This window comes from Rhinopithecus bieti, unplaced genomic scaffold, assembly GCF_001698545.2.
Source record: "Rhinopithecus bieti isolate Rb0 unplaced genomic scaffold, ASM169854v2 scaffold_21649, whole genome shotgun sequence".
In the NCBI taxonomy this organism is placed as follows: Eukaryota; Metazoa; Chordata; class Mammalia; order Primates; family Cercopithecidae; genus Rhinopithecus; species Rhinopithecus bieti.
In genome coordinates this window covers 2,288,696-2,316,045 of record NW_016811584.1, presented here as the reverse complement: position 1 = coordinate 2,316,045, position 27,350 = coordinate 2,288,696, and the positions used below count along the sequence as shown (strand labels likewise).

At 37.1% G+C, this 27,350-nt stretch overlaps 1 protein-coding gene across 1 annotated transcript in view; it reads left to right on the top strand.

Moving 5' to 3' along the window:
* The window catches only part of DNAH12 (dynein axonemal heavy chain 12), a 245,562-nt gene that overhangs the window by 181,446 nt on the left and 36,766 nt on the right, over window positions 1-27,350 (top strand). The window contains 4 exon segments of the mRNA XM_017894137.1: window positions 4,025-4,197; window positions 10,060-10,200; window positions 25,750-25,908; window positions 26,079-26,220. Coding sequence (XP_017749626.1) covers window positions 4,025-4,197; window positions 10,060-10,200; window positions 25,750-25,908; window positions 26,079-26,220 — 615 coding nt within the window.

Sequence of the window (27,350 nt, the reverse complement as noted above, 5' to 3'; positions counted from 1 at the left end):
TTTTTGAGACAGAGTTTTGCTCTTGTTGTCCAGGCTGGAGTGCAGTGGCATGATCTCAGCTCACTCCAACCTCCACTTCCGGGTTCAAGTAATTCTCCTGCCTCAGGCCTCCCAAGTAGCTGGGATTACAGGTGCCCGCCACCATGCCGGGCTGATTTTTTTGTATTTTTAGTAGAGATAGGGTTTCATGATGTTGGCCAGGTTGGTCTTGAACTCCTGATCTCAGGTGATCTACCTGCCTCGGCCTCCCAAAGTGCAGGGATTACAGGCATGAGCCACTGTGCCCGGCCCTGAATGATATTTTTATACTACTTCTCTTTTATAAAATAATACAATGTTATAAGCAGAAAAGGCATTAGCAAGCAGTTATTTTTTGTACTTCATAGTTGAGAAAACTAGGGCCCAGAAAGGTTGGCTGAGGCCCAAGTTTACACAATTAAATGGTATTACAGAATGACTTCTGTAAGCTAATGTTATTGATCTTCAGGCCTTTTGGTTTTCCTTGGCCCACCAAATGAGTTACGTGCTCCTTCACTTTAGGGTAATTAAAAAATAAAAAGAAACCTAAACAGAGATTGCACTAATTACTCAGCATCTCTCCACTGCTCCCCAGCCCACAATGCACCCTTGCTCTGAGACAGAGGACTTTGTTGTTGTTGTCGTCGTCGTTGTTGTTGTTGAGACAGTTTCGCTCTTGTTGCCCAGGCTGTAGTATAATGGCGCCATCTTGGCTCATCACAACCTCCGCCTCCCAGGTTCAAGCAATTCTTTTGCCTCAGCCTCCCAAGTAGCTGGGATTACAGGCATGCGCCACCACACCCGGCTAATTTTGTATTTTTAGTAGAGACGGGTTTCTCCACGTTGGTCAGGCTGGTCTTGAACTCCCAACCTCAGGTGATCCCCCTGCCTTGGCCTCTCAAAATGCTGAGATTACAGGCGTGAGCCACTGTGCCTGACTGGACAGAGGACTTTCTAAAGGTCTAGGCACCCTTCCCTTTTGGATAGATTTATTTTGCGTGAATGTGGTGGTAATCATTCTTTCTGGTCACGTGTACTATTTGGTGTTTTGTTTTGTTTTGGGTTTTTCATCTTGGGGGAGCCAAAGGAGTAGGGTCTTAGAGTAGCATTCTGTGGCAGCCCCCAGTCTGGGACCATGGCTGAGATATTCTGTCATGTCTCCTTTCCCAATATCTGTCCATCAGAGCAGAACAAGCTACTTCTTGTTCCCTCACCAAACTAGTTTTCAAAGAGTAAAGAGGATAGGGAGCATTTATTGCCTTATTTCCTATTAAGACTCGAAGAGAATGGGTGATATAATTATTTATTGGTTCAAGTACTTTATCTTACAGTGAGAAAAATATAATAAATGATAGTATCTTTCTGACTGGATCCCATTGATCATTGCAAACACAGTTTTAAATTCATTATATGGTTTGAGCTAAAACATACTCTGTATTTGACCCTGACTTCTAGTCTACCTTTCTCCACCCACCTACTGTAAGAAAAAACATCTTCAGGGAAGGCTCTCCAACATAGTCAAAATCTGCTTTTCCCTTTTCCGTAAACCCGCAAGATTACACAAACACAAACAAAACCTTACAAGTTTATTCTAGAGATTTCAAAGTTTACCCCTACTGCTACTCCAATGGTTTCCTGACTGAAGTTTAGTCTTTTTTATTTTTGGAAAAGTATTATATATATAAATATCACAGACCAGAAAAGTTTTACAAGTAATGAGTTGCCCTCTTTTAACATCTTAACATATACTCACAATGTTTCTTTCTTTCTTTCTTTCTTTTTTTTTTTGAGATGGAGTTTTGCTCTTGTTGCCCAGAGTTAAGTGCAATGGTACGATCTCGGCTCATAGCAACCTCTGCCTCCTGGGTTCAAGCCATTCTCCTGCCTCAGCCTCCGGAGTAACTGGGATTACAGGCATGCGCCACCACACCCGGCTAATGTTGTATTTTTAGTAGAGACGGGGTTTCTCCATGTTGGTCAGGCTGGTCTCAAACTCCAGACCTCAGGTGATCCACCTGCCTCGGCCTCCCAAAGTGCTGGGATTACAGGCGTGAGCACCCGCGCCCAGCCCACAGTATTTATTTCTTAGAAAATATCTTGTTCTTTGATTTTAGGCCATTAATGGTAAATGATTTTTAAAATGTATTTATATTTCTTAAGCCTAGCATTTCATGCTAAGGATTCAAGTTTAGCAAACACTGTTTTTAAATATACATAGATCAAGCCATGGAATATGAATTAAGTTATTATTTAATGTTTAAAAATTATGGCCCAGTGCAGTGGCTCATGCCTGTAATCCCAGCACTCTGGGAGGCCAAAGCAGGTGGATCACCTGAGGTCAAGAGTTCAAGATTAGCCTGACCAACATGGTGAAATCCCATCTCTACTAAAACACAAAAATTAGCCAGGTGTGGTGATGGATGCCTGTAATCTCAGCTACTTGGGAGGCTGAGGCAGGAGAATTGCTTGAACCCAGAAGGTGGAGGTTGTAGTGAGCTGAGATCGTGCCACTGCACTCCAGCCTGGATGACAGAGCAAGACTCCCTCTCAAAAAAATAAAAATAAATAAAAATTGTATTTGCTGTTTATTTCTGCTTGCTATTGCTATTAGTTGCAAAATGGCATTTGAATTGAAAGTCAAAGTTTAAATAGCAAAAGGTTTAAATGAGAATACTAAAATTATGCTTTCTTAGATAAGATGTCATTAATTCCCATTGTCAATAACTTTGTTTTACTTATTTATAGTTAGGACTGAGATTCCAAACTTATTTTTAGTTCATTTGTGGTTATACAGTATAATTTTGGAGAAAGTTTGTTTGCAAGTAACAGGAACCCACTTGAATTAGCTAAAATAAGAAAGATACAAGGGAATAATTTATTTTCCCAATTATAGGACATACATCCAGACCTCAAGGATGAATGGAAGACCTTAAGTTTCTGTGCTCTCTGTCTCTTCCTCTACTTCTGGGGCTGTGTGGTCATTCTGTGCTCCCCTCTACTCCATCTGAAGACCAATTTCTTTTAAGACTTTTGTATCTCTTCTTTCATATACTCATCTAGCATGTAGAAACCAACATGTAGAAAAAGTCCCACTACCTTTTACTTCTAATGCCAATGCCACCTAACTTCAGTTTCTGAGGCTTTTAAAGTCTTAATTCTCTAGGGAAATTTTTGATTACCTTATCTTGGATCTGGTTTTATCCCTGCCTGTTGATTAAATTAGCAACAAACAGGATTTGGTATAAACATGATTACATAGGCGTACCATTCATCAGAGTCTGTAGATAGCATTACCGAAGAAGGAAGAGTGAGTTGGAATAGTGCTCGAAACATTGTTTCTATAGAATATCAACCTATCAGATTGAGTTGAAGAGCTATTATCTTAGAGAACATTTTTCTTTGGGGGTTGAATATCTACAGCCCTGTTAAGTTAGAAAATTAAACATATGAGAAGCTAATTGAAAAAGCATCCTTGTGTATAAAACCATCTATCAACAAATAGTTTCAAATACCTACTTTGCCAGACTGTGCAGGGTTCCAGTACATGAGTTAACACTGTAAGTATACAAACATGTACACTTGCTCTCCATCCCTCTCTCCCTCTTTACCTCTGACCTGTTAAAAGAAGGTGAATGACTATGGTAGACACAGATCAGTCAGTCAAAGAATAAGCAAAGCTTTCTTATTTGGTATGCCTCAAGAAAGAGATGGTTGGTAGCTGATCAAACTGTTAATCTGAAGTTTAAGCTTATTTTTTCTTTTTCCTCTCTTGTTCCTCCTCTCTCTCCTTCCCCTTTCCTCTATCCCTAGTTCTTTCCTTCATCCCCTTTTGTTTTCTTTATTTCTGGCTTTCAGTATGATAAAGCCCTCTCTTGTAAACCATATTTAAATTTATATAATGTTATTGCATTGAGATTTTTAAAAAATATATAAACATTATATGAAAAGTATATAATTAAAATACTCTTCCTATTTCTTAATCTTGCTTTTTCTGTTCTTCTCTTAGATTGCAGAAAAGACAGAACTCAAAATAGCAGAGTCTCGAGAAGGCTATAGACCCATCGCCAAACACTCATCAGTATTATTCTTTAGCATTGCAGACCTGGCTAATATTGACCCCATGTATCAGTACTCTCTCACCTGGTTTGTGAACCTTTATATCAACTCTATTCATGACAGGTAAACATTCTCTCGCTTTATTCATCTTCCTGAGGTTGGATTTTCACAGCCCTTTCCATTTAAAAGGTAACTTTTTTTAAAAAAAACTTACATAATGTATATTCATTACAGAACATAAAAAATTTGGAAAAATGGCCAGGTGCAGTGGCTCACACCTGTAATCTCAGCACTTTGGGAGGCTGAGGCAGGCAGATCATTTGAGGTCAGGAGTTCAAGACCAGCCTGGCCAACATGGTGAAACCCCATATCTACTAAAAATACAAAAATTAGCCAAGCATGATGGCAGGTGCCTGTAATCCCTGCTACTCAGGAGGCTGAGGCAGGAGAATCGCTTGAACTCAGGAGGTGGATGTTGCAGTGAGCCAATATGGCACCCCTGCTCTCCAGCCTGGGCAACAGAGTGAGACTGTCTCAAAAACTAAAAATATAAAAAAAGTGGAAAAGTGAAAGAAAAAAAGACATATGAAAGATAATCAAAATCTTCTTTCTATTTTAAGTTGTTGTTTCACTCCTACTCAAGATTTAGGCATGGAGGGATTAACTCTAGTTTTTTTTCTTCTCTCTTTTAAATATTTCAGTGAGGCAGGTGCATGATTTGTTTTTCCTAGCAACTCTAGTGTATCTTTCTCCAACCTTGAGGTCTCTCAAAGGCTTCAGTCCCACGTTTCTTTTTTCTTAATTTAATTTAATTAATTAATTTATTTTTGAGACACGTGTCGCTCTGTCACCCAGGCTAGAGTGCAGTGGCACAATCACTGCTCACTGCAGCCTCAACCTCCTGGGCTCAGGTGATCCACCCACCTCAGCCTTCAGAGTAGCTGGGACTACAGGTGCACACCACTATGTCCGGCTAATTTTCGAATTTTTTTGTAGAGATGGGGTTTCATCATGTTGCCTAGGCTGGTCTCAAACTCCTGGACTCAAGAAATCTGCCTGACTCAGTCTCTGTAAGTGCTGATACTACAGGAGTGAGCCACTGCACCTGGCCCCACATTTCTAATAGTTTTCTGGATATTTGCACTTGGAGTGCAATATCTGGATATTTATGGATATTTGCACTGGATATTTGATATTGGAGTCAGACTGGAGTTGGGGATTACACCTCAGTTCTGCCACATACTAGCTGCATGCCTACAGGCAAGTTCGTTAACATGAGGTAATTGCCTCAATTTTTCTTATCTATAAAATTGGGATGATAATAATAGTAGCTACCTTTTGAGTTTTTGAGAATTAGATAATATTTATAAAGTGTTTATAACAATGTCTGGTATTTAGTAACTGCTGTACTTGTTAAGTAAAATAAAAATACAACTTGAGCCAATCATGTATGTTGTAAGAAATTTCTACATTGACTCTTGGTAGAATAACCTCTGCTGAGTGATGAAATCCCTTCTCAGTTGGCATTTGGAATTTGAATTTATACAACCCATATGATGAAGGAAACTCAAGTTAAAGAATTGACATAAAAATGTCAATATCAAGTTTTGGTGAGAATGTGGAATAATTGGAACCCTCTTACACTGCTGGTTGGATTTTAAAATAATGTGGCCACTTTGGAAGTTCTTCAAAATATTAAACCTAGATTTGCCATGTGACCCAGCAATTCCACTCCTGGGTATATACCCAAGAGAATTGATTGCATATGTTCACACAAAAACTTAAAGTTAAAAAAAATTTAGGCATAAAATGCTATATTCAAGTTACTTGGGTTAGTTTTTCCGCCTTCAACATGAGATGTTATTCATGTGAAATACAGTTAGGTTCATTTGTTTATTTTATGTTTCATTTTAGGGTTTTCTTCATCTTTGTTGACTTTAATTTTATTATATGTTTGAGTACAGAAACCATTAATGACTTCAAAATTCAATCCTGTACAAAAAGATCTACTCAGAGAAGTGTCAATACCACCATCCCTTCCATCCCATTCCCATGGTCCTATGTATTACTTTTAAAATCAAATTTTAATTTTGAGTTAAGTGTAGATTCACATGCAATTATGAGAAACAATAAGGATCTCATGTACCTTTTACCCAGTTGCCCCAATGGTGACATTTTGAAAACCTGTAGAACAATATCACAACCATGATAATGACATTAATACAGTCAAGATACAGAATATTTCTACCACCACAAGGATCTCTGTGTTGCTCTTTTATAGCTATACCCACTTCCTTCCCATCCTTACCTCTTCTGTAACCCTTGGCAACCACTAACCTGTTCTCCATTTCTATACTTTCGTTACTTCAAAAATTTTATATAAATGGAATCATATGGCATGTAACTTTTTGAGATTGGCTTTTTTTACTCAGCATAATTCTCCAGGGATTCGTTCAGGTTGCTATGTGTATAAATATTTGGCTCTTTTTGATGGCTGAGAAATATTTCATAGCTTGAATTTACCACAGATTAAAATCTGTTTAATCATTTACCTGTTGAAGGACTTCTGAATTACTTCCAGTTTGGGGTTACTATGAATAAAAGTGCTATAAACATTCATGTACATATATTTGTGAATAGAAATTTTTATTTCTCTGAGATAAATACCCAGGAGTGCAATTGCTTGGTTATGTAGCAGTTGTTTGTTTAGATTTTTTTCTTTTTTTTTTGCAAACAAGACATAGGGTTTATTGAGGACTCTTTTTTTAAGCTTTTAGGTTCAGGGGTACATGTGGAGGTTTGTTATACAGGTAAACTACATGTCACAGGGGGTTAGTATACAGATTATTTTGTCACCCAGGTAATGAGCATGATACCTGAAAGGTAGTTTTTTGAACCTCACTGTCCTCCCACTCTCCACCTTTGAGTAGGCCCCAGTGTCTATTGTTCCCTTCCTTTTGTCCAAGTGTACTCACGTTATATAAGTGAGAACATGCAGTATTTGGTTTTCTGTTCCTGCATTAGTTTGCTTAGGATAATGGTCTCCAGCTCCATCCATGTTGCTGCAAAGGACACGAGTTCATTCTTTTTGGTGGCTGTGTTGTATTCCATGTTGTATCTGTACCACATTAGTTTTATCTAGTCTACGATTGACAGGCATCTAGGTTGATTCCAGGTCTTTGCTATTGTGAATAGTGCTGTGATGAACATACGTATACGTGTCTTTATGGTAGAACAGTTTATATTCCTTTGTGTATATACCCAATAATGGATTGCTGAGTCAAATGGTAGTTCTGTTTTAAGCTCTTTGAGAAATCTCCAAACTGCTTTCCACGGTGAACCAATTTACATTCCCACCAGCGGTGTATAAGTGTTCCCTTTGCTCCACAACTTTGCCAGCTTCTGTTATTTATCTATTTTTTTTTTTTTGACTTTTTAATTATAGCTGTTCTGACTGGTGCAAGATAGTATTTTATTGTGGTTTTGATTCGCATTTCTCTAATGATTAATGACTTTAAGCATTTTTTCATATGCTTTTTGGCCATGTGTATGTCTTCTTTTGAAAAGTGTCTATGTCCTTTGCCTACTTTTTAATGGGGTTGTTAGTTTTATGCTTGTTAATTAATTTAAGTTTCTTACAGATTTTGGATATTAGATCTTTGTCAGATGTACAGTTTGAAAATATTTTCTCCCATTGTGTGGGCTGTCTGTTTCCTCTGTTGATAGTTTCTTTTGCTGTGCAGAAGCTCTTTAGTTGAGTTTTAAAAAATTTTTTAAAGAAAGTGACAGCCTGGGCAACATAGTGAAACCCCATCTCTACAAAAAAAAAGAAAAATAAAACTAGCTGAGCATGGTGCCATGCACCTGTAGTCCCAGCTACTTAGGAGGCTGAGATGGGAAGATTACTTGAGCCCAGGAGGTAGCGGTTGCAGTGAGCTGTGATCATGCTACTGCACTCCAGCCTGGGTGACAGGGTGAGACCCTGTCTCAAAAATAATAATAATAATAAAGTGCCAAACTATTTTTTAGAATGGCTACATCATTTTATATTCCCATAGGTATTATATTTTTAAATTGAACTAAATATATTGAAAGCAATATATGCTTATTGTGAACATTTTTTGGAATATGAGAGTATAAAGAATATCAGTCATAACTCCACCCAGTAATTACATTTATCTATATGTTTTCTGACTTTTTATGTATTTTTTTTCTTTTTGAGATGGAGTCTTTTTTTTTAAATGTGTATTTTTTAAATTTATTTTTAGTTCAAAAATTATAATTGTATATACTTGCTGAGTACAGTGTGATTTTTTTTTTTTGATTATACTTTAAGTTCTAGGGTACATGTGCATAACGTGCAGGTTTGTTACATATGTATACTTGTGCCATGTTGGTGTGCTGCACCCATCAACTCGTCAGCACCCATCAATTCATCATTTATATCAGGTATAACTCCCCAGTGCAATCCCTCCCCCCTCCCCCCTCCCCATGATAGGCCCCAGTGTGTGATGTTCCCCTTCCCGAGTCCAAGTGATCTCATTGTTCAGTTCCCACCTATGAGTGAGAACATGCGGTGTTTGGTTTTCTGTTCTTGTGATAGTTTGCTAAGAATGATGGTTTCCAGCTGCATCCATGTCCCTACAAAGGACGCAAACTCATCCTTTTTTATGGCTGCATAGTATTCCATGGTGTATATGTGCCACATTTTCTTAATCCAGTCTGTCACAGATGGACATTTGGGTTGATTCCAAGTCTTTGCTATTGTGAATAGTGCCGCAATAAACATACGTGTGCATGTGTCTTTGTAGTAGAATAATTTATAATCCTTTGGGTATATACCCAGTAGTGGGATGGCTGGGTCATATGGTACATCTAGTTCTAGATCCTTGAGGAATTGCCATACTGTTTTCCATAATGGTTGAACTAGTTTACAATCCCACCAACAGTGTAAAAGTGTTCCTATTTCTCCACATCCTCTCCAACCACTGTTGTTTCCTGACTTTTTAATGATTGCCATTCTAACTGGTGTGAGATGGTATCTCATTGTGGTTTTGATTTGCATTTCTCTGATGGCGAGTGATGATGAGCATTTTTTCATGTGTCTGTTGGCTGTATGAATGTTGAGACGGAGTCTTATTCCATTACCCAGGCTCAAGTGCAGTGGCGTGATCTCACACTACAACCTCCACCTCCCGGGTTCAAGCAATTCTCCTGCCTCAGCCTCCCTCGTAGCTGGGATTACAGGATTGTACCACCACCCGTGGCTAATTTTTGTATTTTTAGTAGAGATGAGGTTTCACCATGTTGGCCAAGCTGGTCTCAAACTTCTGACCTCAAATGATCCACCCACCTCCGCCTCCTAAAGTGCTGGGATTACAGGCAAGAGGCACCGTGCCTGACCTTTTCATGCATTTTTAAAATATGTAGATCTTTATCTAGATTTTATGCTTATTTGGGGCAGGCAAATGTTTTATGATTCTTTGTCTCTTTCATTTCCCTCCCTAGCATAGAGCCTTACACTAATAGAGATTTAATAGGCATGTTTTTTAAAATTAACTGATTGTTTTCAGTCACTGTGGGGCAGAATAAGATATTTAGGATTTGGAAAATAGAGAGATGGTATAAGCCATATTTCACTTTCTCAGAGAATTGTACCCTACATTTTAAAACTTTTTATTTTAAAATACTTACGGACTCATGAGAAGTTGCACACAGAAAAATATGTGCAGAGAGGTTTCCTGTACCTTTCATTTGGTTTCTCCAATGCTAGTATCTTGCCTATAGTACAACCGAGAAACTGACATGGCTGCAACCCATAGAGCTTATTCAGATTTCACCAGTTTTACATGCCCTTGTGTGTGTGTCTTTATATGTTTTTAATAGTGATACTTTTGTAAAATAAAAAGTGCATATGTTAATTCACATTGTTTATATTTTCCTAGTTTTGTTTGACAATACATTTTCCTTCTTTTTAACTTTTAGTAACAAATCCAAGATTTTGGAAAAGCGCCTACGATATTTAAATGACCACTTCACATACAACTTATATTGTAATATATGCCGATCACTATTTGAGAAGGACAAGCTGTTATTTTCCTTTTTATTATGTGCCAATCTTCTTCTGTAAGTTACTTGCTTTTCCATAATTTATTTATTTTAAAACCTCCCTGGAAAATCAAATCTGTAAATATATCTTCTCACAGAAGGCTATATTTTTCTTTGCTTAAGTCATGATTTTACTTGTGCATTTCACTGATAACAATAGCTTCTACAATAGTATTGGTGTTTATTTAATTTTTAAAATTTACATAACATAGAAAAGTTCACAGAGTATTAATGTACAGTTCAACAAATTCTTACAAAGGGAAGATCTGGTGATGAAATAGAACATTTCCCCACCATCCTTGAAGCACTTGTACTCCTTTCAGTTACCACCTCCTTACTCCCCAAAAAGGTAACTGCTACACTCACTTAAAACACTGCAGTTTAGTTTGACATATATAAGCAAGTAATATGTATTCTTTATTCTTTTATCTGGCTTCTTTTCCTCAACATTACTTTCATGAGACTCATCCATGTCGTAGCATGAGGCTAGTTCATTTGCTGTGACTGCTTTACAGTATTCCATTAGAAGAATACATTGATGTTTACCTGTCTACTCAATGAACAGATGGGTTGTTTCCAGTTTGGCACTAGTGTAAGTAATGGTGCTATGAACAATCTTGTGTATAAATGTAGGGGCACACGTGCACACATTTCTGTTGGGAAGATGCCTAGAAAGAAAGTTACAAATTGTTTTCCAGAATGATTGTACCAGTTTACATCCCATTAACAGAATTTGAGCATTCCATTGCACCAGATCCCCACCAACGTTTTATTTTTGTTGTTGTTGTTGTTGTTGTTTGTTTTGAGACGGAGTCTCACTCGGTTGCCCAGGCTGGAGTGCAGTTGTGGGATCTCGGCTTACCACAACCTCTGCCTCCTGGGTTCAAGCGATTCTCCTGCCTCAGCCTCCAGAGTAGTTGGGACTACAGGCATGCACCACCATGGCTGGCTAATTTTTATTTTTAGTAGAGACAGGGTTTCACTATGTTGGCCAGGCTGGTCTCAAACTCCTGACCTCGTGATCTGCCCACCTCGGCCTCCCAAAGTGCTGGTATTACAGGCGTGAGCCACCGTGCCTGGCCCCCACCAATGTTTTATATTGTTGTTTAAAAGAAATCTATTTTGGTACGTGATACATATTATTGAATCATGGTTTGAATTTATATTTCTCTGATGACTAATGAAGTTAAACACTAGTTCATGTTTATAGGCCACTTGGAAATCGTCTAGTGTACTTATTCACATCACTTGCCTATTTATGGGGTTTTTCTTAGGGATTTGTATGAGTTCTTTATATATTCTAGACACAAATCCCTTGACAATTATTTAATTGTGTGACAAATTGGCACTCACTCTAGTTTGCTTTCTCTTTCTCTTAATGCTGCCTTTTGCTGAACACAAGTTCTTAATTTTAATATAGTCTGATTTATGGTTCTTGCTTTGTGAAAACTCTTTTCACAGCCCAATATTATGAAGGTATTCTCCTATATAACCATCTGGAAGCTTTATTATGCCTTTCACATTTAGATGTACAAGCCACATGCAACTGATGTGTGTACATGGTCTAAGGAAATGTCAAATTTTACATTTTTTCCATGTAGCTCTCCACTTGTTGAAAAAACTGGCCTTTTCCCTACTGCTCTGTAGTGCCTTCCTTGCCATAAATAATACATTCATATATCTAGATCTGTTTCTGGACTGTCTATTCAGTTCCATTAATATGTTTGTCTGTAATTAATCTTGATGTCTGATAGTGTTTCATCTTGTTCTTTAAGTTTTTATTTATTTCAACTGGTTTTTGGGGGAACCGGTGGTGTTTGGTTACGTGAATAAGTTCTTTAGTGGTGATTTCTGAGATTTTGGTGCACCCACCACCAGAGCACCTATGTGTAGTCTCTTATCCCTCTCCCCCCACCAAAAGTTTCTCTCAAGTCCTCAAAGTCCAATGTACCATTCTTATGCCTTTATGACCTCATAGCATAGCTCCCTTATATGAGTGAGAACATAAGAAGTTTGCCTTTACTTTACAGTAAGTGAAGTGAGTTACTTCACTTAGAATAATAGTCTCCAGGCCAGGTGTGGTGGCTAATGCCTGTAATCCCAGCACTTTGGGAGGCCAAGGCAAGTGGATCACCTGAGTTCAGGAGCTCAAGACCACCCAGGGCAACATCGTGAAACTCTGTCTCTACTAAAAATACAAAAAAATTAACCAGGTGTGGTGCCACATGCCTGTAGTCCCAGCTACACAGGAGGCTGAGGCAAGAATCGGTTGAGCCTTGGAGGCAAAAGTTGCAGTAAGCCGAGATAGTGCCACTGTATTCCAGCTTGGGCTACAGAGTGAGACTCTGTTTAAAAATAAATAAAGTAATAGTCTCCAATTCCATCCAGGTTGCTGCGAATGCCATTATTTTGTTCCTTTTTATGGCTGAGTAGTATTTCGTGGTACATATATATATATTGCATTTTCTTTATCTACTTGTTGATTGATGGACATTGGGGCTGGTTTCATACTTTTGCAATTGCAAATTGTGCTGCTATAAACGTGTGTAAGGTGTCTTTTTCATATGCTGACTTCTTTTCCTCTGGGTAGATACCGAGTAGTGGGATTGCTGGATCAAACAGTAGATCTACTTTTAGCTCTTTAAAGAATCTCCACACTGTTTTCTATAGTGGTTGTACTAGTTTACATTCCCACCAACAGTGTAAAAGTGTACCCTTTTCACTGCATCCACGCCAACATCTTTTTTTTTTTTTTAATGGCCATTCTTGCAGGAGTGAGGTGGTATCATGCTGTGGTTTCGATTTGCATTTCCCTGATCATTAGTGATGTTGAGCATTTTTCCATATGCTTGTTGGCCATTTTTCCGTATGCCCGTATATCTTCTTTTGAGAATTGTCTGTTCATGTCCTTAGCCCACTTTTTTAATAAGATTGTTTGTTGTTGTTGTTGTTTTTTCTTGCTAATTTGTTTGAGTTCTTTGTAGATTCTGGATATTAATCCTTTGCCAGATGTGTAGATTGTGATGATTTTCTCCCACTCTGTGGATTGTCTCTTAACTCTGCTGATTATTTCTTTTGCTGTGCAGAAGGTTTTTAGTTTAATTAAGTCCCATCTATGTATCTTTATTTTTGTTGCATTTGTTTGTTCTTCTTTTATATAAGAGTGTCTTTCTTATTCTTGGATCTTTGCATTTGCATATAAATATTAGCATCATCTGGTCAAGTCCAAAGTGGAAAGATACCCAGTAATATGCGGAAGTTTTGATTAGGAGTGCATTGGAACTGTAAATCAGTTTGTGGGAAATTAACAATTTTATAATATTGAGGGTTTCAGTCTAAGAACATAGTATGTCACTCCATTTTCCTTAGTTCTTTTTCATTTCACTCTATAATGTTTCATAGTTTTCTATGTCTTGCCTGTCCTTTTTTTTGAAAAGGCTTTATTTTGTAGAGCAACTTTGGATCCACAGCAAAACTGAGCAGAAGACACAGAGATTTCTTATATACAACCTCCTGCACTAACAAAACCCCTTACCAGCGTGATATATTTGTTAGAATCTATGAGCTTGCATTGACATATCATTGTCACTCATAAGTAAGTTCATGGCTAACATCAGGCTTCACTCTGGGTGTTATATACCTATCAATTTTGACAAGTGTATAATGTCATATGTCTATCATTATAGTTTCACTGCTCTAAAAATCCTCTGTGTTCTATTTATTCAGCCCTCCCTCTCCTCAACCCTGCCAATCACTGATTCTTTTGTTATCTCCATGGTTTAGTTTTGTCATTTCCAGAGGGTTATATAGTTGGAATTATGCACTATGTATGCCTTTTCAGATGGGCTTTTTTTCTCTTAGTTATAAGGTTCCTCCATGTCTTTTCATGGCTTGATGGCTTATTTCTTTTTAGTGCTGAATTATATTCCATTGTTTGGATGTAGCACAGTTTATTCATTAACCTACTGATGGACATCTCAGTTGCTCCTAAGTTTGGGCAATTATGAATAAATATGCTACAAACATTCATGTGTAAGTTTTTGTGTGAACATAAGTTTTCAACTCCTTTGGGTAAGTACCAGGTGTGCAACAGCTGGATTGTATGGTAAGAGTATGTTTAGTTTTGTAAAGAACTACCAAACTGTCTTCCTGAGTGGCCATAACATTTAGCATCTCCACCAGTAATGAATAAGAGTTCATGTTGCCTATTTTGGAAAGTGGCCGTTTTAATAGTGTTTAGTGATATTTCATTTTAATTTGGAATATCCTAATGAAATGTGATGTTGAGCATATTTTCCTATTCTTATTTGCCAACTATATATCTTCTTTGGTGAAATGTCTGTTCAGGTCTTTTGCCTTTTTTTTTTTTTTTCCTGAGGCAGATTCTTGATCTCTCATCCAGGCTGGAGTACAGTGGTTCTATCTTGTCTTGGCTCACTGCAACCTCCACCTCCTGGGGTCAATTGATTCTCCTGCCTCAGCCTTCCGAGTAGCTGGAATTTCAGGTACCTGCCCTCAAGCCTGGCTAATTTTTGTATTTTTAGTAGAGACAGGGTTTTACCATGTTGGCCAGGCTAGTCATGAACTCCTGACCTCAAGTGAGCTGCCTGCCTTGGCCTCCCAAAGTGCTGGGATTGCAGGTGTGAACCACTGTGCCCAGCTCTCAAATGTTTTTTCTGCATCTTTTGATAGGATCATATGGTTTTACTTCTTTACTCTCTTGCTATGATGAATTACATTAATTAATTTTCACTTGTTGAATCAGCCTTTCATACCTATAATAAATCCTGCTTAATCATGGTGTATAATTCTTTCCATACATTATTGGATTTGATTTGCTAATATTTTGTTGCTAATATTATGCTCCTTTTGTTGAGGATTTTTGCATCTATTTTTATGAGAGATTTTGGGATTGTAGTTTTCCTTTCTTGTAATGTCTTGCTTGGTTCTGGTGTTAGGTAATACTGACCTCATAGAACCAGTTAGGAAGTATTTCTTCCACTATGTTCTGAAAGACATGGTGAATTGGTTTAATTTCTTCCTATATGTTTAGTAGAATTCTTCAGTGAACCCATCTGGGCTTGGTGCTTTCTGTTTTAGATGATTATTAATTATTGATTCAATTTCATTAATAGATATAGGTCTATTCATATTATCTATTTTTCCTTGTGAGAGTTTTGGGAGATTGTGACTTCTTTATCTTTATGTAATGCTCCTCTTAATTCCCAATAATTTTCCTTGCTCTCAAGTCTTCTTAGTCTGAAATCAATATAACTACCTTACTTCCCCTTCATTAGTGTTAGCATGGTATATCTTTCTCTATCTCTACTTTTAATGTATCTGTGTTTTTATATGTTCAAAGTGGGCTTCCTGTAGACAACATTTAGCTGGGTCTTGCTTTTGGATCCACTCTGACAACCTGTCTTTTAATTGATGTATTTAGATCATTGACATTTAAACTGATTACTGATACAGTTGGATTAATATCTACCATATATGTTACTGTTTCCTATTCATTACCCTTGTTCTGTTGTTATTGTTTTTATCTTCTATTTTTCTGTCTTCTCTGGTTTTAGCTATTTTGTATGATTTCATTTTTTCTCTTCTCTTAGCAGATCAATTCTACTTGCTTCTTAAAAAATCTTTTAGTTATTGCCCTTGAGTTTGCAATGTACATTTACAACTAATCTATCTAAGTCCTTATTCAAATAACACTATACCACTTCCTGCAATTACTTTGTAACTCCAGTTTCTCCTCCCACTCTCCCTTGTAACATTGTGGTCATTCATTTCACTTATCCATAGCCATAGTCATCAAATACATTGTTGCTATTATTATTTTGCACAGCTGTTATTTTCATTTTTGTATCTTTTAATTAGCACATAATAATTGTATGTATTTTTCAGTTTCATAGTAATATTTCAGAACATACAGGTTATAGTGATCAGATCAGGGTAATGAACATATCCGTCATCTCAAACATTTATCACTTCTTTGTGCTATAGGAACATTCGGTATTCTCTCTTCTAGTTATTTAAAAATACATACAAGTGACCCTTGAACAACATAGGTTTCAGCTACACCAGTCCACTTATACATGGATTTTTTAAAAAATATATTGGAAACATTTTTTAAGATTTGTGACACTTTGGAAAAACACAGATGAGCTGCCTAGCCAGAAACACTCAAAAACTTAAGATTGGGTATGTCATAAATACATAAAATACTTGTAGATACTAGTCTATTTTTATCATTTACTACCATAAAATATACATAAATCTATTATAAAAAGTTAAAATTTATCAAAACTCACACACTCACAGTCCATACATGGCATCATTTGCAGTCAAGAAATGTAAACAAATATAAAGATGCAGTATCATCAAGTCATAACTGCATAAAATTAACTGTAGCACATACTGTACTACTGTAATAATTTTGTAGCCCCATCCTGTTGCTGTTGATGTGAACTTAAGTGTTATGATTATCCACTTAAAATGTCAGGTGATGCTCATCATCTCAAGAGCAGTTTGTCTCTTCAGTACATTGGGTATAGCAGTAAAAAGTGATCTCTTCATGGTTCTCGTGTATTTTTCATTGTGTTTAGTACAATATCACAAACTTGGAATAACATAGAACAAAGTGACACTAGTGTATAATTCTTTGTATGCATTATTGGATTTGATTTGCTAATATTTTGTCGAGGATTTTTGTGTCTATTTTCATAAGAGATTTTGGTTTGTAGTTTTCCTGGAAGTTCTCCCAAGAGACAGAGAAGAGTCATTACAGTACAAGAAAAAATGGAATTGTTTGATATTTACCATAAGTTGAGGTCTGCAGCCATGGTTACCCACCATTTCAGACAGACATTTCATCTTGTAAACAGATTATGTAAACTTATAGTATCGATAAATACAGTATATACTGTAAATGCATTTTTCTTATGATTTTCTTGATAATATTTTCTTTTTCTGGTGTACTTTATTATAAGAATATCGTATGTAATGCATATAACATGTAAAATATATATACTAATTGACTATCAGTAAGATTTTCAGTCAACAATAGACTGTTAGTAGTTAAGTTTTGAGGGAGTCAAAAATTATACATGAATTTTGACCGCATGGGGGGTCAGCACCTTAACTCCTGTGCTGGTTGTTCGAGAGTCAAATGTAATATATTATTGTTAACTATACTCATCCTACAGTGCCACTGAATACTAGAACTTCTTTTGTATCCTTTAACAAATTTCTTCCTATTCCCTGCTTTTCCCTATGTTTCCCAGCCTCTAGTATACTCTGTTCTACTTTTTACTTCTATGAAATCAACTTTTTTTAGCTTCTACCTATGAGAACATATGGTGTTTAACTTTCTGTTCCTGGCATATTTCACTGAACATGTCTTTCAGTTTCATTCATGTTGCCACAAATGAGAAATTTTCATTCTTTTTATGGCTGAATAGTATTCCATTGTGTATCCCTTCATCTGTTGTTGGACACTTAGGTTGATTCCATACCTTGGTTATTGTGAATAGTGCTACCAAAAAAAATCAGGGCGCAGATGTCTCTTCAATATAATGATTTGCTTTCCTTTAGATAAAGGCTTGGTCGTGGGATCGCTGGATCATACGGTAGTTTGATTTGTAGTTTTCTGAGGAACCTCCGTACTGTTCTCCATACTGGTTGTACTAGTTTACATTTCTACCAATAGTGCATAAGAGTTCCCTTTTCTCTGCATCCTCACCAGCATTTGTATTTTTTGGCTTTTTGATGATAGCCATTCTAACTGGGGTGAGATGATATCTCATCGTGGTTTTGATTTGCATTTCCCTAATTATTAGTGATTCTGAACATTTTTTCATGTGTTTTGGCGCATTTGTGTGTGTGTGTGTTTTTTTTTTTTTTTTTTTTTTTTTTTTGAGAAATGTCTTTTTTCAGATCATTTGCCTATTTTTTTTTTTTTTTTTCTTTTGAGACAGAGTCTCACTTTGTCACCCAGGCTGGAGTGCAGTGGCACTTTCCTAGCTCACTGTAACCTCCACCTGCCTGGCTCAGGTGATCCTCCCAACTCAGCCTCCAAAGTAGCTGGGACACAGGCACATGCTACCATGTTTGGCTAATTTTGTATTTTCTTTTGTAGAGAGAGTGTTTTGCTATGTTGCCCAGTCATGCACTCCTGGGCTAACGTGATCCACCTGCCTTGGCCTCCCAGAGTGCTGGGATTACAGGCATGAACCACCATGCTAGCCTCATTTGCCCATTTAAAAATTAGATTTTTTTTTTTTTTCTGTTGAGATGTTTGAGTTCCTTGCATATTCTGTATATTAATTCCTTGATGGATGAATAGTTTGCAGATATTTTCTTTTTCTTTTTGTTTTCTCTTTTTATTTTATTTTATTTTATTTTTTTTGAGATGGAGTCTCAGTCTGTCACCCAGGCTGGAGTAGAGTGGCGCGATCTCAGCTCACTGCAACCTCTACGTCCTGGGTTCAAGTGATTCTCCTACCTCAGCCTCCTCAGTAGCTGGGATTACAGGCATCCACCACCATGCCTGGCTAATTTTTTGTGTGTGTTTTTAGTAGAGACGGGGTTTCACCATGTTGGTCAGGCTGGTTTCAAACCTCGTGATCCATCTGTCTCAGCCTCCCAAAGTGCTGGGATTACAGGTATAAGCTGCCGTGTCTGGCCAGTTTGCAAATATTTTCTCCCATTCTATAGGTTGTCTTTTCACTGTATTGATTGTGTCTTTTGGTGTGCAGAAGTTTTTAGTTTGATATAATCCCACTTATTTGTATTTTTCTTTTGTTTCCTGTGCTTTTGAGATCTTATTCATAAAATCTTTTCCAGGACTGATGTCCTGAAGCATTTCCCCATGTTTTCTTCTAGTAATTTTATAGCTTCAGGTTTTACATTTAGGTCTTTAAGCCATTTTGAGTTGATTTTTGTATAGAATAAGAGGAGATGGTCTAGTTTTGTTCTTTTGTGTATAGATATCCAATTTTCCCCAGAACCATTTACTGAAGAGACTGTCCTTCCCCCAATCAGTGTTCTTGGTACCTTTCTCAAAAGTCAGTTGGCTGTAGATACATGGATTAATTTCTGGGTTCTCTATTCTGTTCCACTGGTCTATGTGTCTGATTATATGCCAGTACCATGCTGTTTTCATTAATATAGCTTTGTAGTATATTTTGAAGTCTGGTACTGTGACGCATCTAGCTTTGTTCGTTTTGCTTAGTATTGTTTTGGCTATTTGGGGTCTTTTGTGGTTCAATGCAAATTTTAGGATTTTTTTTTTTTCTATTTCTGTGAAGAACATCATTGGTATATTGAAAGAGAGTGCATTGAATCTTTTGATCACCTTGGGTAGTATGGTCATTTTAACAATATTAATTTTTCTAGTCCATGAAGATGGGATGTCATTCTATTTCTTGGTGTCTTCTTCAATTTCTTTCATTATTGTTTTTTGGTGTTTTTTAAGTTTTCCTTGTAGAGAGCCTTCACCTCCTTGGCTAAATTTATTCCTAGGTATTTTACTTTTTGCAATTTTCGCAGATGGAATTACTTTCTTGATTTCTTTTCCAGCTAGTTCATTGTTTTCATATAAAACACCACCAATTTTGTATGTTGGTATTTGTATCCTGCAACTTTGCTGAATTTATTAGTTTTAGAGTTTTTTGGTAGAGTCTATGTTTTCTATATATAAAATCATGTCATCTGCAAAGAAGGACAATTTGACTTCCTCCTTTCTAATTTGAATGCCCTTCATTTTTTTCCCTTGCATAATTGCTCTGGCTAAGACTTTCAATACTATTAATATGTTGAATAAGAGTGATGAGAATGGGTATCCTTGTCCTGTTCCAGTTCAGTATGATGGTAGCTGTGGGTTTGTCTTATATGGCCTTTATTGTGTTAAGGTACTTGCTTCTATGCCTAATTTATTGAGAGTTTTTATCATGAGGGATATTGAATTTTATCAAATGCTTTTTCTGGATCTATTGAGATGATCATATTGGTTTTGTCCTTCATTCTGTTGTGATGCATCACATTATTTGTGTAGGTTGAATAATCCTTGCATCCCTAGGATAAATCCACTTGATTATAGTGTATGATATTTTTGATGTGCTGTTGAATTTGGTTTACTATATTTTATTGAGGATTTTTGCATTTATGTTCAGAGATATTGGTCTGTAGTTTTTTTATGTTGTTTTTATCTGGTTTTGGTGTCAGGGTTATGCTGGCCTTGTAAAATGGGTTTGGAAGAATTCCCTCCCCTTCAATTTTTCGGAATAGTTTGAGAAGAATTTTAAAGAATATTAGTTCTTTAAAAGTTTGGTAGAATTCAGCAGTGAAGACATCTGGTCCTGGACTTTGCTTTCTTGATTTCCTTTTCATTACTGTGATTCAATCTCATTACTCATTATTGATCTGTTCAAGTTTTCTATTTCTTCTTGGTTCAATCTTGATAGATTGTAAATATCAACAAATTTACTCATTTTCTCTAAGTTTTCAAATTGATTAGTTTATAATTGTTTATCATAGTCTCTGATGATATTTTGTATTTCCGCAGTATCAACTGTAATGTCTCCTTTTGTTTGTGAGTTTACTTTTTTGGGTCTTCTCTCTTTTTTTCTTAGTCTAGTTAATGCTTTGTCAATTTTGTTGATGTTTTGAAAATCTAACTTTTGTTTCATTGATTTTCTATTTTTTTAGTCTCAATGTCATTTATTTCTGCTTTTTATGTTTTTCCCTTTTCTAAATTTGAGTTTGGTTTGTTCTTTTCTAGTTTCTTGAGGTGCATCATTAGCTTATTGATTTGAAATCTTTCTACTTTTTAATGTAGGCATTTATTGCTATAAACTTGCCTCTTGCTATACTTACTATAAACTTGCTCTAAACATGGCTTTTGTTGTGTCCCATACATTTTGGTATGCTGTGTTTCTATTTTCATTTACTTCAGGGATTTTTTTTTTTTTTTTTTTTTTTGAGACAGGGTGTTACTCTGTTCCCCAGGCTGGAGTGCAGTGGCATGATCACAGCTCACTGGGGTTTCAACCTCCTGGGCTTAAGCAATCCTCCCACATCAGCCTCCCGAGTAGCTGGGACTGCAGGCATATGCCACCACACTTGGCTAAGTTTTTCTGTTTTTTTTTTTTTTTTTTTTTTTTTTTTTTTTTTGTAGAGACAAGATTTTGCTATGTTGCCCTGATTGGTCTTGAACCCCTGGGCTCAAGCAGTCTGCCTGCCTCATTCTCCGAAAGTGCTAGGATTACAGGGGTGAGATATGTTTTACTTTCCTCTTAATTTCTTTTTTTAATCAATTGGTTGCTCAGGAGCATGTTGTTTAGTTTTCATGTATTTGTGTAGTTCTGAGTGTTCCTCTTGTTACTGATGTATACTTTTATTCCACTGTGGTCAGATAAGATACTTGGTATTACTTCAATTAAAACAATCTTTTAAGGTTTCTTTTTTGTGTCCTAATGTATGGCCAATCCTGGAGAATGTTTTATGTACTGATGAAGAGAATGTGTAGTCTGCAACTACTGTGAATTGTTCTGTAAATGTCTTTTAGGTCTCTTTGGTCTATGGTACAGTTTAAATTTGCAGTTTCTTTGTTGACTTTCTGCCTAGATGATCTGTCCAATGCTAAGAGTGGGGTGTTGAAGTCTCCAGCTTATTGTATTGGGGTCTACCTCTACCTTTAGATCTAATAATATTTGCTTTATATATCTAGGTGCTCTGGTGTTGTTGTTGTTGTTGTTGTTGTTTTTGTTTTTGTTGTTGTTGTTGTTGTTGTTTTGAGACAGAGTTTCACTCTTCTTGCCCAGGCTGGAGTGCAATTGCACAATCTTGGTTCACCACCACCTCTGCCTCCCAGGTTCAAGTGCCTCAGCCTCCCAAGTAGCTGGGATTATAGGCATGCATCACCATGCCCAGCTAATTTTCTATTTTTAGTAGAAACAGGGTTTCTCCATGTTGGTCAGGCTGGTCCCAAACTCCCGACCTCAGGTGATCTGCCCACCTTGGCCTCCCAAAGTGTAGGGACCAGCCCTACAGGGTCTGTGGGTTTTTCTCCCCGTGTGCAGAGATGAGAGATCATAGAAATAAAGACACAAGACAAAGAGATAAAAGACAGCTGGGCCCAGGGGACCACCAAGACATGGAGACCGGTAGTGGCCCCAAATGCCAGGCTGCGCTCTTATTTATTGGATACAAGACAAGGGGACAGGGTAAGGAGTGTGAGCCATCTCCAATGATAGGTAAGATCACATGTGTCATGTGTTCACTGGACAGGGCCCCTTCCCTGTTTGGCAGCCAAGGCAAAGAGAGAGAAGAGAGAGAGAGAGAGAGAGAGAGAGAGAGAGAGACAGAGAGAGACAGAGAGAGAGAGAGAGGAGAGACAGCCTATGCCATTATTTCTGCATTTCAGAGACTTTTAATACTTTCACTAATTCTGCTACTGCTACCTAGAAGGCAGAGCCAGGTGTACAGGAGCATGAAAGTGGACCAGGAGTGTGACTGCTGAAGCACAGCATCACAGGGAGATGTTTAGGCCTCCAGACAACTGCAGGCGGGTGTGACTGATGTCAGGCCCTCCACAAGAGGTGGTGGAGTAGAGTTTTCTCTAAACTCCCCTGGGGAAAGGGAGACTCCCTTTCCCAGTCTGCTAAGTAGCGGTGCTTTTCCTTGGCACTGATGCTACTGCTAGACCACGGTCTGCTTGGTAACGGGCGTCTTCCCAGACACTGGCATTACCGCTAGACCAAGGAGCCCTCTGGTGGCCCTGTCTGGGCATAACAGAAGGCTCACACTCTTGTCTTCTGGTCACTTTCCACCATATCCCTTCAGCTACTATCTCTGTATGGCCTGGTTTTTCCTAGGTTATGATTGTAGAGCAAGAATTATTATAATATTGGAATAAAGAGTAATTACTACAAACTAATGATTAGTGACACTTATATATAATCATATCTATGATCTATATCTAGTATAACTTGTTATTTTATATATTTTATTATACTGGAACAGCTCGTGCCCTCGGTCTCTTGCCTCGGTACCTGGGTGGCTTGCTGCCCACACCAAAGTGCTGGGATTACAGTTGTGAGCCACCGTGCCTGGCTGAAAAGTTTTCTCTTTTAAAAAAATGTTATTATTAAAATAGAGGGTCTCCCTATGTGACCCAGGCTGGTCTGGAGCTCCTGGGCTCAAGCAGTCCTCCTGCCCACGGCCTCCTAAAGTGCTGGGATTACAAGCGTGAGCCACCGCGCCTGGCCAGGTGCATGTATTTTTACAGTTGTTATATTCTCTTGCTGAATTGATCCCCTTATTATTATATAATATTATTATTTGTCTCTTTGTACTTTTTAACTTAAAGTCTGTTTTTTCTGATGTAAATATAGCTACTCCTGCTTCCTTTTGGTTTTCATTGGTGTGGAATATCTCTTTTCATCTTGTTACTGTCAGTCTCTGTCTTTTCAGGTGAGGTGAGTTTCATGTAGGCAGCATATAGTTGGGTATTCTTTATTCATTTAGCCAGTTTATATATTTTAATTGGGGAATTTAATTTGTTTACATTCAAGGTTATTATTGATAATAACCTGAGCTTCTGCTCAAGTAATTTAGGATTCTCTGTATTTATCCGTCTCTTCCCAGTTAGGAGGTAGTGAGTTAGCTGTATGACCTCAGTTCTCTGATGCATCTAAGAAAAGTTGCTGATTTTCAGTTTGTTCAGCTTTTCTCTTATTGTGAGGATGTGAGTAATGACTTCCAAATTCCTGACATTATCTTTTACAGACACTTAAATATTAATGATTTTTTAAAAAAATATTTTATGTTTACCCACAAAGTTACCATTTCTGTTGTTCTTTATTCTTTGGTGTTGATCGAGAGTTCCAACTATCTGAAACTTCCCGTAAGATATCTTGTAGTGTAGGTCTACTTGTAATGAATCTTTTCAATATCTATACATCTGGAAAAGAAATAAGTAAATATCTCAATTGTTATATTTTTATCTTTAGGTTTTTTTTCTATTCCTATAACAGATTATATATTTTATTTTAGGAGTTGTGTTTGGTCTATTTAATATTGCCTATTTCTTCTATTATGTTCATGCTTTGCTTTAACTCCTTCGGCCTGTTTATAATAACTATTTTAACATTCTCACTGGCTAAATTATCTCTTTCACTTCTACATCTACATCTAAGACCAATTTTTTTCCTGGTTATGGATGTTGTGAATTTTATATTGGTAAATGCTGGAAATTTTGTATTCCTTTAAAGAGCTTTAGACTTCACTTTTTAGGTAGTTAAATTACTACTGGGTTAGTTTGATCTTTTCAAGACTTATGCTAGGTGCAGTGGCCCACACCTCTAATCTCAGCTACTCAGAAGGCTAAGCCAGGAGGATTGCTTAAGCTCAGAAGTTTGAGGCTGCAATGAACTATGATTGTACCACTGCATTTCCAGGCTGGATGACAGAGCAAGATCCCATCTCTTAAAAAAAAAAAAAAAAAAAAAAAAAGACGACTTGTGTTTAAGCTTTCTTATAGTAGTTTTAGAGTAACCTTTACTCTAAGGCTATGTTAGCTTCACTACTAAGGAGACCTGAATTCTTCTGGTGTTGAACAAAGACTCAACTCTGGTTGGCAAGAACTTATATTTCCTAGTCTTGTGTGATCTCTGGGAGCTATTTAGTTTACAGCCCGTTAGATGTTCTTTTGCTGGCTTCCTAGAATTTTACCTTACTGATGCATGCCTTAGTACAGTCATGTGCCACATAACAATATTTCAGTCAGCAACAAAGTGCATATGCAATGGTGGTTCCATAAGATTATAATAATGCCATATTTTTACTGTTCTTTTCTATGTTTAGATACACAAATACATGCCATTATGTTACAGCTGTGTACTGTATTCAGTACCATAACATGCTGTACAGATTTATAGCCTAGGAGCAACAGGCTATACCATATACACCATCTAGATTTGTGTAAGTACACGTTGTGGTGTTCATACAATGATAAAATCACCTAACAACACACTTCTTACAATGTGTGACTAAGAATTCTATGAGCAATGCCTGGCTGTATTTATCAGTAGAACCAAGAGAGCACCTCTGTAGATGTTTAAGACGTTCATTCACCTTTTCCATTCATCTTCCTCCTCTGCTCACAAACTCCAGTCACCTAAGCTTTCCCTAATGCTGATGTCCTCAACTCAGCGATACTGTTGAGGAGAACTTAATGCTGGTTTCCTCAATTCAGCAATACTGCAAAGCTCTGATTCTGATTACACCTCCCTGCTCTGTAGACTAGAAAGTGCCTCTAGGCACACCGCTGAGGAACAGGGGTCACCTTATTCGTCTCTCTTCTCTCAGAGGCCACAGTCCTGCACTGGCTATTGTACAATTTCAAAAAACAGTTGTTTAATTAATTTTGTCCAGTTTTCTAGTTGTTTACAGCAGGTGGGTAAGTACAGTCTAAGTTTTATTTTATCCAGATTATAAAAGCAGAAATTGATATTCAATTTTAAAACCAACAATTGTATAACAGTCCTTATTTTGGGAATACAGGGCAAGGAAAGAGATTGAATACCAGGAACTGATGTTTCTTTTAACTGGAGGAGTAAGTCTTAAAAGTGCTGAGAAAAATCCTGATCCAACTTGGCTACAGGACAAAAGCTGGGAGGAAATTTGTCGTGCAAGTGAATTTCCTGCCTTCAGAGGGCTCAGGTAACTGTTTAAATTTGATGATTTATCACTGAATGGCAATAGGTAAACTTGTTCTTCAATCTAGTGATTTTTAAATGGTCCTATAGCTGTCTGGTTTCTATTCCTTGTTCAACAATCTCTTTTAAGTTTTTCCCAATAAAAAGAATAATTCTTAAGCTTTTTTCTATTAGGCAACATTTTTGTGAACATATATATGAATGGCGGAAAATCTATGACAGTAAAGAGCCACATAATGCTAAATTTCCAGCACCAATGGATAACTTAAAGGAACTACAGAAAATAATAATTCTTCGGTGTTTAAGACCTGATAAGGTAAAAGACCAATGTGTTCTATTTGGAACCCAGATAATTTGCCATTTATGAAGTACTAGGCTTAAAGTTACTGTTATTTGATTCTTTAACTCTCAGATTGATTATCCAGCTTACAGTTCATTGAGCTCCTTGGATTTGGATCTGTGGGCTTACTGTTTTCCTCAATTTGGGAATATTTTTGGTTATTATTTCTTCAAATATTATTTCACCCCACCCAGGATTTCAACTGCATATACATTAGATTGCTTAATATGATGCCATGTAATGTAATATAATGTAACTGATACTTTGTTAATTATTTTTCAAGCCTTGGGATCTCCTTGCATCAGTTTGGGTAGTTTCTGTTGCTGTCTTTACATTTGTTGATTTCTCCTTTTGTATTGTCTAATCTGCTACAAATCCCATTCAATTAATTTTTAAATTTTAGTAATTGTATATTTCATCTCTAAAAAATTTGTTTGGTTCTTTTCTGTATCCTATTTCTCTTTTAATCTGCTAATATTTTCTTTTAAATAGTTGAACACAGTTATAAGAACTGTTTTTAAATTACTGACTAATAATTCCATCATTTCTGGATCTGTTTCTATTGACTGATTTTACTTTTAGTTATACATGTTTTCCTGCTTCTTGGCATGTCTAATAATGTTTGATTGGATATTGGACATTGTGAATATCACATTGTTGATGAGTTAATTTCATTTTCCCATAAAGATTGTTGAGTTCTGTCCTGCTAGATCAGGGGTCAACAAACACCTGTGGGCCAAATCCAGCCCCATGACCTCTCTGGCCTGGCCCATAAACTGAGAATGTTTTTTATATTTTTAAAGAGTAGTTTTGGCTGGGCACCGTGGCTCATGCCTGTAATCCCAGCACTTTGGGAGGCTGAGGAGGACAGATCACTTGAGGTCAGGAGTTCAAGACCAGTCTGGCCAAGATGGTGAAACCCTGTCACTACCAAAAATACAAAAATTAGCCAGGCATAGTGGTGCATGCCGGTAGTCCCACTACTCAGGAGGCTGAGGAAGGAGAATCACTTGAACTGGGAAGGCGGAGGTTGCAGTGAGCAGAGATCACACCACTGCACTATAGCCTGGGCGACAGAGCAAGACTCCGTCTCAAAAAAAAAAAAA